At 42.4% G+C, this 11,136-nt stretch overlaps 2 protein-coding genes across 2 annotated transcripts; one reads left to right on the top strand and one right to left on the bottom strand.

The window, feature by feature from the left end:
- Positions 1 to 362: 362 nt before the first annotated feature.
- On the bottom strand, positions 363 to 6,043 carry c18h17orf75 (chromosome 18 C17orf75 homolog). The gene is made up of 10 exons (XM_060892188.1): positions 5,848 to 6,043; positions 5,490 to 5,564; positions 4,498 to 4,623; positions 3,735 to 3,863; positions 3,577 to 3,634; positions 3,386 to 3,505; positions 2,923 to 2,987; positions 2,633 to 2,772; positions 2,203 to 2,306; positions 363 to 1,574 (listed from the first exon to the last, which is right to left on the bottom strand). Exons 1-10 carry the CDS (start codon positions 5,994 to 5,996, stop codon positions 1,356 to 1,358), a joined length of 1,185 nt encoding a protein of 394 aa, XP_060748171.1. The 5' UTR covers positions 5,997 to 6,043; the 3' UTR covers positions 363 to 1,355.
- A 369-nt stretch (positions 6,044 to 6,412) lies between these two features.
- rps15a (ribosomal protein S15a) lies at positions 6,413 to 10,913 on the top strand. Its single transcript, XM_060892197.1, has 5 exons — positions 6,413 to 6,553; positions 7,515 to 7,652; positions 9,190 to 9,269; positions 9,377 to 9,462; positions 10,777 to 10,913. Exons 2-5 carry the CDS (start codon positions 7,520 to 7,522, stop codon positions 10,868 to 10,870), a joined length of 393 nt encoding a protein of 130 aa, XP_060748180.1. The 5' UTR covers positions 6,413 to 6,553; positions 7,515 to 7,519; the 3' UTR covers positions 10,871 to 10,913.
- Positions 10,914 to 11,136: the final 223 nt, after the last annotated feature.

The following is an 11,136-nucleotide window of genomic DNA, read 5'->3' as shown; positions in this document are numbered from 1 at the left end:
TACAGTAAAGCTAGATATGTATTTCTATTTTAATTAATTATATATTTTTAGTAAGTTTGGTGTCATTTTTGTGGTATATTTTGGATGCAGCTCCAGTAGCGGAGACAGTATAACTTTAGAATAGGTTAAATTTGTGTTTATTTAATCTATTATTATAAAGATAATAGAATTGTTTAGGATAATAACATGTAATCATCACAATGACCCAGATTTCATTTCATTTTTAATATTTTTTATACTAATCCCACATGATAGATGTATTAAAACATTTCTCCTTATATTCACACTTAGTCACATTCAGTCTCACGCTGATAGACGCTGTGTCTCGTTAGGGGAGAAGAATAAACACCAGAGGAATCAGATCAGTGAACAAAAACTTATTTAATGCAAAAAAATAGAAACATTTCAGGTCACTGGTAGAGATGAGGTTAAATTCATTATACTGTGCAGTGACGATGATGATGATGATGAAGAAGAAGATGATAAAATTCACAATAAAACAGTCACAATACACACAATGATGAACAATTATCTGCCCCCTAGTGTTAGCTTATAGATATTTATTTTATTAGTGTTACAAGTGAAGATATGATCGAAGATGGATGTTACTGTGTGATTAGATGTCGGTTGTGTGATCAGGTGTGTGTGTGATTAGATGTCAGTTGTGTGATCAGATGTGTGTGTGATTAGATGTTGATGTGTGATTAGATGTTGATGTGATTAGATGTTGATGTGTGATTAGATGTTGATGTGATTAGATGTTGATGTGATTAGACATGTGTGTGATTAGATGTTGATGTGATTAGATGTTGATGTGATTAGATGTTGATGTGATTAGACATGTGTGTGATTAGATGTTGATGTGATTAGATGTTGATGTGATTAGATGTTGATGTGATTAGATGTTGATGTGATTAGACATGTGTGTGATTAGATGTTGATGTGATTAGATGTTGATGTGATTAGATGTTGATGTGATTAGATGTTGATGTGATTAGACATGTGTGTGATTAGATGTTGATGTGATTAGATGTTGATGTGATTAGACATGTGTGTGATTAGATGTTGATGTGATTAGATGTCAGTTGTGTGAAGACTACATAAACAATACAGTTTTTTAAGTAACATTCCTTTGATTGGATTCACAACACAGAAAACTTATATTCACGGTCAGCAACACAAACCGTGGGAATTTCATCTCGTGTCCGTTCTGCCCCCTGCAGGCCATGTAGCATCACTGCACCATGAGCCTGAGCCCAGAGCAACACAGGTCGAGCTCCCGATCACAGACTGAGAGGAAAGTGAAATGTACACAGATGTTGGACACTGATGTTCTCAGTAGTAAGTCATCAGTGTTACTGCTCAGGGATCACAGCCTGCTCACTGAGGAACTCCTCCAGCACACGGATGATGCTGCAGGCTTCAGGAAAGCCGCTGTGTTCAGCTCGAGCGTTCTGCAGCAGCACGTCTCCGTTTCCGCAGCTCTGAAGGAACAGACAGCAGCGGAACAGAGCGTAGTGGCTCATTTCTGCCTGACGGATAAAACGCTTCAGGTTGTTCATGTCCTGGATGGCCTGTTTTTTTTAAAACACACACACACACACACACACACACACACACACAATAACTGATCCGTGTTAACACCAGTGTTGACATTTAGATCAGCAGAAGTCACAACTCAGTAGAGATTCATTTTTAATTCACTTTTCATTTCAGACATCAGATCACTGTTCAACACTCCAGTGCTTTTTAATAACGTCCTCCAGCAACAAATAAAACATTAGCACCCCCTAGTGGTGAAAAAGTCTCATTACAGACTATTTAATTGAATAAACTAAACACAAAGTGAAATAATTGTAGCGTCCGTAACTAACTTCTTATATAAATCTAATAAACCGGTAAAGAGTCACATGACCTCCGCTGATGATGTCACACCATAAAGCATCAACAATACTGTACATCATTATCAAGAACATAATCAGAAGGTTTAAACATCATTCAACTCAACATTTACTTTTACACTTTAACTTCTCATCAAACTACAATGCACACACACACACACACACACACACACACACACACACACACCACGTCCTCTTTCTAACCTGTATAGAGATTTATCTACTGTTTTATAAAGCCCTGCTGCATGCTCTCACACACACACACACACACACTAACAAACACACACACATACACACACACCTTCAGCTTGAAGTTCTCCAGGATCTGTCGCAGGATGAACGGGTTAAAACGCTCAGCTGCATTCACAAACGCCTGGATCCACTCGTCACAGAACCGGTTAGTGACTGAAACCAGAACAAAACGTTTACAACCCTCGTGTGTGTGCTGTAAGTATGACACGTGGACTGCTGTATCATTTATATTTACAATATTTGATTATATATATATATATATCCATAACTTATTACTACACGTATTATTAGTGTTAGTGCTTCCCTAGTGGTAGAATACTGTAATTGCAGGTAAACACACAATGATAGATTATTGTAATTTTTGTGTGTAAATTATGAAGGTAAAATAAACTGAAGGAAATATCAGTTTATTTGAATTCAGTTTCAGTTCTCACATCACTTCTTCATCATTTCATTTCTGAAACCTAACTAAACCTGACCTGCGTTGGTGAAGGTCGTCTCTCCGCTGGAGCAGTCGATCAGCAGGGCCGAGTTTGAGGCCTCAGAAATGGCTTTACACAGTGAAGTGGTGTTTGGTTCCTCCTGCACCAGACCCTGAAGACTCGCCGCTTTAATAAACCTCAGGACCAAATAATAAAAACACTTTCAGAAAGTCACACTCTACAATCTGAAGGTCATAAACATGTCTGAATGTCAGTATCAGAACACACACACACACACACACACACACACACACACACACACACTTATTTAACACAGATAATCGCACCTCGACACGTCTGTTTTTGTCCTCTCGTCAGCTCCGATCACCTCAACGTTAGTGTGACTCAAAGCCTGCAGAAATCAGAGAAATCAGAGAGCTAATGGACCCACAATGCACAATGTGGCCTCTGTACCTGTCAATCTGAGTGAAGGAGGTGTGGCCTCTGTACCTGTCAATCTGAGTGAAGGAGGTGTGGCCTCTGTACCTGTCAATCTGAGTGAAGGAGGTGTGGCCTATGTACCTGTCAATCTGAGTGAAGGAGGTGTGGCATCTCTACCTGTCAATCTGAGTGAAGGAGGTGTGGCCTCTCTACCTGTCAATCTGAGTGAAGGAGGTGTGGCCAATGTACTTGTTTACTATCCTGACACAATTAAACACCTTTTAAGCATCAATCAGTCTGAATTTCCACATCTACAGTCACAGATTTCGGTTTTAAACACCGAACATTGTTTAATGAGTCGTTCCTTACAGCATGAAGCAAGAAGGCGATGTTGCCTTGCACCAGCTGCACCACTCGGTGGACGTGCATGACGGACTCCTCGTACCAGCGGCTCAGATAGGGTCGGACCTCCGACTCCAGGTTCTGCATCTAACTCAGAGAGACACATTAAACACTGACATGCTGACATCCTTTTAGAGAATTATAGATAGGAATCTTACTTCTGGTGTCAGGCTGCTCTGGAGACCCTGCATGTATTTATCCAGCTCGATTCTGAACGTTAGCAGGTTAAAGAAGTTCACTACACATGAGATTATATTATACATTAAATTATAAGCTGCCACTGGTTTGTCTGGGTTCATGTGTGGATTAAGGATATAAGTTGAGGCCTTTCTCTGAGCCTCCGAGGAGACACACCACCCAGCCGTTACCGTTCGCCTCAGGTTGTTCTGGAGATTTCTCCTGCTCCAGGAAGCAGCAGTAACACCCCACGGCCTGCTCAGGAAGGCTGAAAACACACGCTTCAGAGGATCAAAGGAGGTTTTAAAAAAAAAACAGAGACTTTACAATATAATCATTTATAAAATCTATTTTATTTGGATTGGTTTATAATTCTGCTGTCTCAGTATATTTTAATGGTTGCCGTGGTTACGTCATGTCCATCAGAATAAATTTTTCTGTTTAACACTGAAAATATCAGACTGCCATAAATCAATAAATGTTTGTTGCTATGGTTACCATGGATACCATTGTATATCCATGGTTATGGATATCTTTCATTAAGAACAGTAATTAAGTTTGTGTCCTGAGGGTGTGTGAAGGAGGCGTGGCCTGTGTGAGTCTCAGTGAAGAAGGCGTGGCCTCTGTGTGAGTCTCAGTGAAGGAGGCGTGGCCTCTGTGTGAGTCAGTGAACGAGGCGTGGCCTCTGTAAATCTCAGTGAAGGAGGCATGGCCTATGTGTGAGTCTCACTGAAGGAGGCGTGGCCTCTGTGTGAGTCTCACTGAAGGAGGCGTGGCCTCTGTGTGAATCTCACTGAAGGAGGCGTGGCCTCTGTGTGAATCTCACTGAAGGAGGCGTGGCCTCTGAAGTGTGAGTGTAGTAGTTTTCCAGGTTAGTTAATAAACTCCCGTGAGTGTTCTACCTCAGCTCCACCGTAGCAATATTGCCCATGCCACCTAGAAGGGCTCCTTTACTAAGCCTTCGTGAGATGTAGCTTCGCAGCTCAGGCTCCGCCTCCGATGGCAGGCTGCTGTCCAATAGAGTTAGACTACAACAAACAAGAGGTGGGACTTTGGTTATCATTAAAGATCAGAAGGAAAAAACTGTGAAGTTGGAAAAGAAGGACTCATGAGCAGCTGAGTGAGAGAAGCTGTGATGGGCTTCGTTATCTGTGGGAGGACGACGAGATCAGAAAGTCATGCAGAGTGACCACAAGTGTGACCACAAGTGTGACCACAAGTGTGACCACAAGAATGACCACAGGTGTGACCACAAGAATGACCACAAGTGTGACCATAAGTGTGACCACAAGTGTGACCACAAGAATGACTACAGGTGTGACCACAAGTTTGACCACAAGTGTGACCACAAGAGTGACCACAAGTGTGATCACAAGAGTGAACACAAGAGTGACCACAAGTGTGACCACAAGTGTGATCACAAGAGTGAACACAAGAGTGACCACAAGTGTGACCACAAGTGTGACCACAAGTGTGATCACAAGAGTGAACACAAGAGTGACCACAAGTGTGACCACAAGTGTGATCACAAGAGTGAACACAAGTGTGACCACAATTGTGACCACAGGTGTGACCACAGGTGTGACCACAGGTGTAAACACAAGTGTGACCATGATCTCTGATATAAAAACTGCATTTTTTTATAGAAAATTTATCTTAAATAGAATTGAGTGCAAATGATTGTGGGTCCAGTTTTAAGTGGTGGAAAACTAAATGTTACTAAATACACTAAAGGTCTGCAAACATTTGCACTCAGCTCTGGAGGAAATGGATGAATAAACAGACAAGAAGCCATCAGACAGAAACAGAAGCAGTTTACAGAGTGAGGTGAGATGATGATGATGATGATGATGATGATGATGATGATGATGATAAAGCTTCACACTGCACCTACCTAAAGTCCTCCTGACTCGTAGTGGAGTCGGCTCTCTTCTGACTCCATGATTCACTCTCCTCAGATGATTCACATCTGGATAGTTCATGAAGAGATCAGTCAGTGTATCAACAGAACAGAAATGTAATAATAATTTATATAAGACTATAAATGAGCAGGTCAGTAAGATCAGAACTGTTGACCTAAAAAACAGCATTTCTTTAATATTCCTGACGTTTGTGTCATTGTGAGATCTGACAAAGTGGCAGGAATTAAAGATTGTTCATCAGATCACAGAGCAGAAAGCTTTAATGTTGTGCAGCAGATTGTTCCTGTGTAATAAGAGACAAACATCATCCTCATGTAAACACACTGTCACCTCGAGCTTTGGGAATAATATACAGCATAATAACAGCTCGTCTGCTGTGTTTTCTGTCCGTATGCTGCCAGGTCTTCGCTGTCGAAGTCTGCATCTTTATCTTCTACGTCGAGAGACTCCTGAAAAGATGAAGTCTGAGATGTAAACATAGCTGCTGTGGCTAGCTGCGTCGACACTGCGGTGAGAGAGCACTGCGCATGCGCCTGTGTCAAGGGGAGGGAGCACTGCGCATGCGCCTGAGTCAACACTGAGGCCGGGGGGAGCGCTGCGGACACCAGGCGCATGCGCAGTGCACACGTCTGAAAAGTGTAGATATTTATTTATAGATCTATTTATAGATTTATTTGAAAATTAACTATCTTGTCAACAGATATTTTCAAGTGAAAGAATGAGCAATAAAATAAAAAGTGCTATTTTGTCGATTTCCGATTTACTTTATATATATATATAAAGCAAAGTGATATAACAAAATAACCTTTAAAATAATAAATAAAATAAGTTATAAGTTAAAGTGAAATAAGAACACGTTTGTTTTTGCGTAACGTACTGTGTATTATAGGACCTTTATGTTGCAGTAACCATCCAGGCCTGCAGGTGGCAGTAACTTCCTGTATATTTGCTCCTGTCTTCTTCTCGCGAGACGTGTTGTGACCGTAAGGCGCTCGCGCACCTCCTTCCTCCCTCTTTCCGCCATATTGCAGAACCGGTAAGGAAGAAGCTCTAAAGTTCATCATCTAATCCGTTAAATATCGCCGCCATCCGCGGCCGTGCGGTGTGTGTAGTGACTCGGGGCGCTGTATAAACACCCGGGGACGCGGTGTGTGTGAGCAGTTTGTGTTATAAAGCCGTATTTTAGCCGATTAGTGTAAAGTGTCTCACAGTGCTGTAGTGAAGCTGCTCTGTGGTGATGTGAGGATGAGGAGGGTGATGATGAAGGTTGTGTGTGTGAGCACAAAGTGTGACTTTCCCTCAGGACAGAGAGTAAAGTTTAATTTTAATGATTTATTTACAGTTTGTTCAGAAGGAGCTTGTTAGCTTGAGCGCTAATAGCGTTAGCTTGTTAGCATTAGCTTGTTAGCAAGAAAAAGTGTGTATTAAGCCTTTAATAAAGGCGACGTTAAGAGTTGTGACGTTGTGTTTAATCTTCATCATCAGATGGGTTTTACTCCTCATTAATATTTGTGTTAAATATAAAGGATATAAATGAGAGCCATCAGCTGTGGTGTGGGGCAGTGACACCTGAACACAGGGGTTTAGTCTGGGGCTGTTGGGCAGGAGGGTCTGGGGCTGTTGGGCAGGAGGGTCTGGGGCTGTTGGGCAGGAGGGTCTGGGGCTGTTGGGTAGGAGGGTCTGGGGCTGTTGGGCAGGAGGGTCTGGGGCTGTTGGGTAGGAGGGTCTGGGGCTTTTGGGCAGGAGGGTCTGGGGCTGTTGGGTAGGAGGATGTGGGGCTGTTGGGTAGGAGGATGTGGGGCAGGAGGGTCTGGGGCTGTTGGGTAGGAGGATCTGGGGCTGGAGGGCAGGAGGATCTTGGGCAGTTGTTTCACCCCCAGAATCACTGGCACCGAGTTGATGTGTGTGAAACGTCCGACTCGTGCAGCTTCACTCTGTTAGGGACGTCCTGAGAAAGTCCAACCTTCTAACTGTTTAATGTGTGTGTTGTGTTGCAGGCATCATGGTGCGCATGAACGTCCTCGCCGATGCGCTGAAATGCATCAACAATGCAGAGAAACGTGGCAAGCGCCAGGTTCTCCTGAGACCCTGCTCCAAAGTCATAGTGCGCTTCCTCACGGTCATGATGAAGCACGGTGAGTGAACACTGACACGGCACAACGTCCCTGTTCAGTTACAGGAGCGAACAGCTTCACGTCAGGGTAAAATATCTGTATCCACACAAATTACCGCTCGTCATGGAACCGTAAACTGTCTCTGCGGCGTCCCTGACAACAGGAACAGGGACCTCCTTATAGTCTTGGGTTTAAAAAGTCACTTGTCTGGATCTTCTACTGCACAGGTTGTAGATCCACCGCTCTGTGGGTCGTAAGTGATCACGTGTGCACCGTGAGATAATAGATTGTGTGACGGTTGCATTAGAGACTGAAAGCACCAATAAAACTTTAATTTAAGATTAAATGGACTTTAAGCTTCTAGACACCTCTATATATAAAAATCTTATATTAACACCTGTTCAGGTTGGATTTTATTTCACGACTATTTGTCTGATCGCTGATGAAACACTTGAATCTGATCAGTACAAAGGGCCTTTTTACACCTGGTCACTTCATGTGTTTTCTGTGATCTGATATCTACCCGATGGTAAAAAGACCAGGTCTAAATGCCCTCAGAAACGTTTTGGAGACAGATATAAATCCGACGGTACAAACCCCTTCAGGAGGTGGTCTGGGACGTGTTTCAGATGAAACTGGACAGGTGTAAATGAATGTGGTTGTTCAAGCCACATACGTCAGCGCTAAACTCCTCCCAAACAGAAGTACGTCACTCAGGTGATCTTTCACCCAGGCGTCTCGTCGTGGTTTAAAACGCGCTGCTGCTGCCAGCGAAAATGCAGCAAACAGTAAATGTTATTATTTGTAACATAAACGTCGTAACCAGTTTTTTCGTCGTCTTTTTGATTGCGTTCCGAAAAGCGCACACACCAAAGTGTGTTCTGTTTAAATTACCCCGGAAATTAGGTCAAATATATTTGCATTTTGTGCGGGAGTAGAAAGATCGGATTGATATCCGAGACGCATTTGTGGTCTAATGTAAATGGAACAGTTTTAACAAATCAGATAGCTATCGGATCAGAGACAACACGTGAAGTGACCAGGTGTAAAAAGGCCCTAAGATGACCACAGGATGAATGAGGTTTCTGCTGGTTCTGTTTTTATGAACCTGGTTGCTGGAGTGGAGCAGAGACGCTGGCTTTGATTGCAGTCTGGAGCGAGTCAAGAGTCTAGGAATAAACCCAAACTTATCACAAAGGATACAAGAAGCATCCTTTTTTTTTTTTTTTTTTTTTTTTTTTTGTTTCAAGACTCAGGGAATGTAATTTCTGTAGGAGGGAAACTGAAAAACACTCTAATTTACGTAGAGAAGGACAGTGAAACACGTGGCTGATCCAGCAGGCAAATCAGATGGAGAGAAGTGACCCCAGAACCCTGTGTATGTTTCATCTCCTCTGAATAGGGATAAGTGATGCTTTACAGCCTACGAGATTGTCCTTTATCTGTTCTAGTGGTCCAAGTGTTGGATTTAGAACCACGGTGGTGTTCATTTAATGGCTTGGGAAGTTTTGTTTAGCTGCTTTGTGCTAATGGCAGCATGTTCTTTCTCTCCTGCCAGGTTACATTGGTGAATTTGAGATCATTGATGATCACAGAGCCGGCAAAATCGTCGTGAACCTCACAGGCAGGCTGAACAAGGTGAGTTTTTCTTTTTCTGGATGTAGCTGAGGCTCAGCGGTGTTTAAGGAATCTTGTTGTTCTTCCTCTCGTCTTGTATCTGACGCTTGTGTTGTGTCGCTGGTCAGTGTGGTGTGATCAGCCCCAGGTTTGATGTGCAGCTGAAGGATTTGGAGAAGTGGCAGAACAATCTCCTCCCATCCAGACAGTTTGGGTGAGTAAATTTAATGTCAGTGTTAAACCTCACCTTGAATGCTGTCGCACAGTTCAGACACCGGATTAGAGTCCAGAGGAGACGTGAAGTCCGTTCGATCCTGTAACATCTCGAACATGTCTAGCTACTCACTGTTGCTATAGTAACATCAGATTCGAGCTACAAGCGATCCAGACATTTTATCACTGTTCACGTTTTCCTGAAAAGTACAAAAGATGTCTGACAAACAGGGAACGCTCTTAATTTTTTTTCTCTTCCTTTCTTTCCTTTTTTTTAATGTGCAGAAGCAAATATTAGTTTCTGCTCATTGAACTTTTTTAAACTTTTGGTGTTTGAGGTTTTTTAGTCCTGTAATAATGAGCAGAATCACCATACAGTCAAGTTCCTGTCTCCAAGCTGATTTTCAGGCTTTAAAGCATCACAGTTTGTGTTCTGCAGGACTGCTGTACTGCTGCAGGATTAACAAGCTGCTGTCTCATAGAAACACTGTAGAGAACTGAGGATTTCTCATTTCATCTCCTCTGCTCTGAACCCCTAAATGTGTTCTGTGCTGTTTTCATGACTCACTCATGGTTTTAAGTCTCAAAGCTGAAACCACAGCACGCAGCGTGTTTAATCCAGGTCTCGGCTGCTCAGATGGGTTTGTTTAGATTAAATCTGCTCTTCATTTGGATTTAAGAGACAAAGCGGATTCCAGCGAATGCTCTCTGATGGACCGTCAGACTGAAGGCGTGGCTTCATGCAGCTTTATTTTTACTGCCATGTACAAAAAGGTGTTGGAAGTTTAACATAGAACCTAAATCTGATGTTTTACACGGACGCAGTCAGGGCCTTATATCCGTCCGGACCGTCTGATCAGATGCACGTTACTGCTGTGCATCTCGTCTTGAATTTAAATGTTAATTTATTTCTTCAGCCTGACTTTTTTTTTTTTCCATCTTTTTGTTAAACTGCAGCTTTAGAAATTAATCGAATATCCTCGTGAGGTCTGTTTAACATTCTGAGCACGTTCACCATTACGTCTCGCTGCATTTTCATTCTCTCGTCTACTTTCAGGGTTATCGATTCAATTGGTGCTGATTTGCAGCAGTTTATTTCTTCATTTTCTGTTAAGTGCTTTTTCATTGCCTTCTAAAATCACTCGCGTTTGATTTTTACCGACTTTCGGCGCAGAGTTAAAAGCGACAGCGGCACGACTTCGCTCGTTTTTTTTTTTTTTCTTTTTCCCATCATTTCACCTTTTATTGTTCATGTATACAAGCACTAAAATATTTGACTGAATCTTTCCACTAATTAGTTGTTTTTCTCCTGCAGGTTCATCGTGTTGACGACCTCCGCTGGCATCATGGACCATGAAGAGGCCAGACGAAAACACACAGGAGGCAAAATCTTAGGGTTCTTTTTCTAAATTGTGTAAAAGCACCAACCAATAAAAAGCCATTTTCAGTGGACCTCATGCTTGTGTGTGTATTTACTCCATTATTATTTTGGACGGTTCTTTTGTGGTTCTTTGTGTAGTTGAGGTTCTTGTCTTTTTAGAGGTTAGAGGAGGTTCTGGTGCTACTCATCAGTGCTTCTGTTTCTCCTTCTTTCTTAGTACTGAAGACAAGACAAGAGAAAACCCTCACTCACTCATTACACACTGAATAAACACGTTATTGGATAATATCAGGG

Source organism: Tachysurus vachellii, chromosome 18 (genome assembly GCF_030014155.1).
Source record: "Tachysurus vachellii isolate PV-2020 chromosome 18, HZAU_Pvac_v1, whole genome shotgun sequence".
NCBI lineage: Eukaryota > Metazoa > Chordata > Actinopteri > Siluriformes > Bagridae > Tachysurus > Tachysurus vachellii.
Note: the sequence above shows the minus strand (reverse complement) of the source record. Positions and strands in the feature narration are given on the sequence as shown.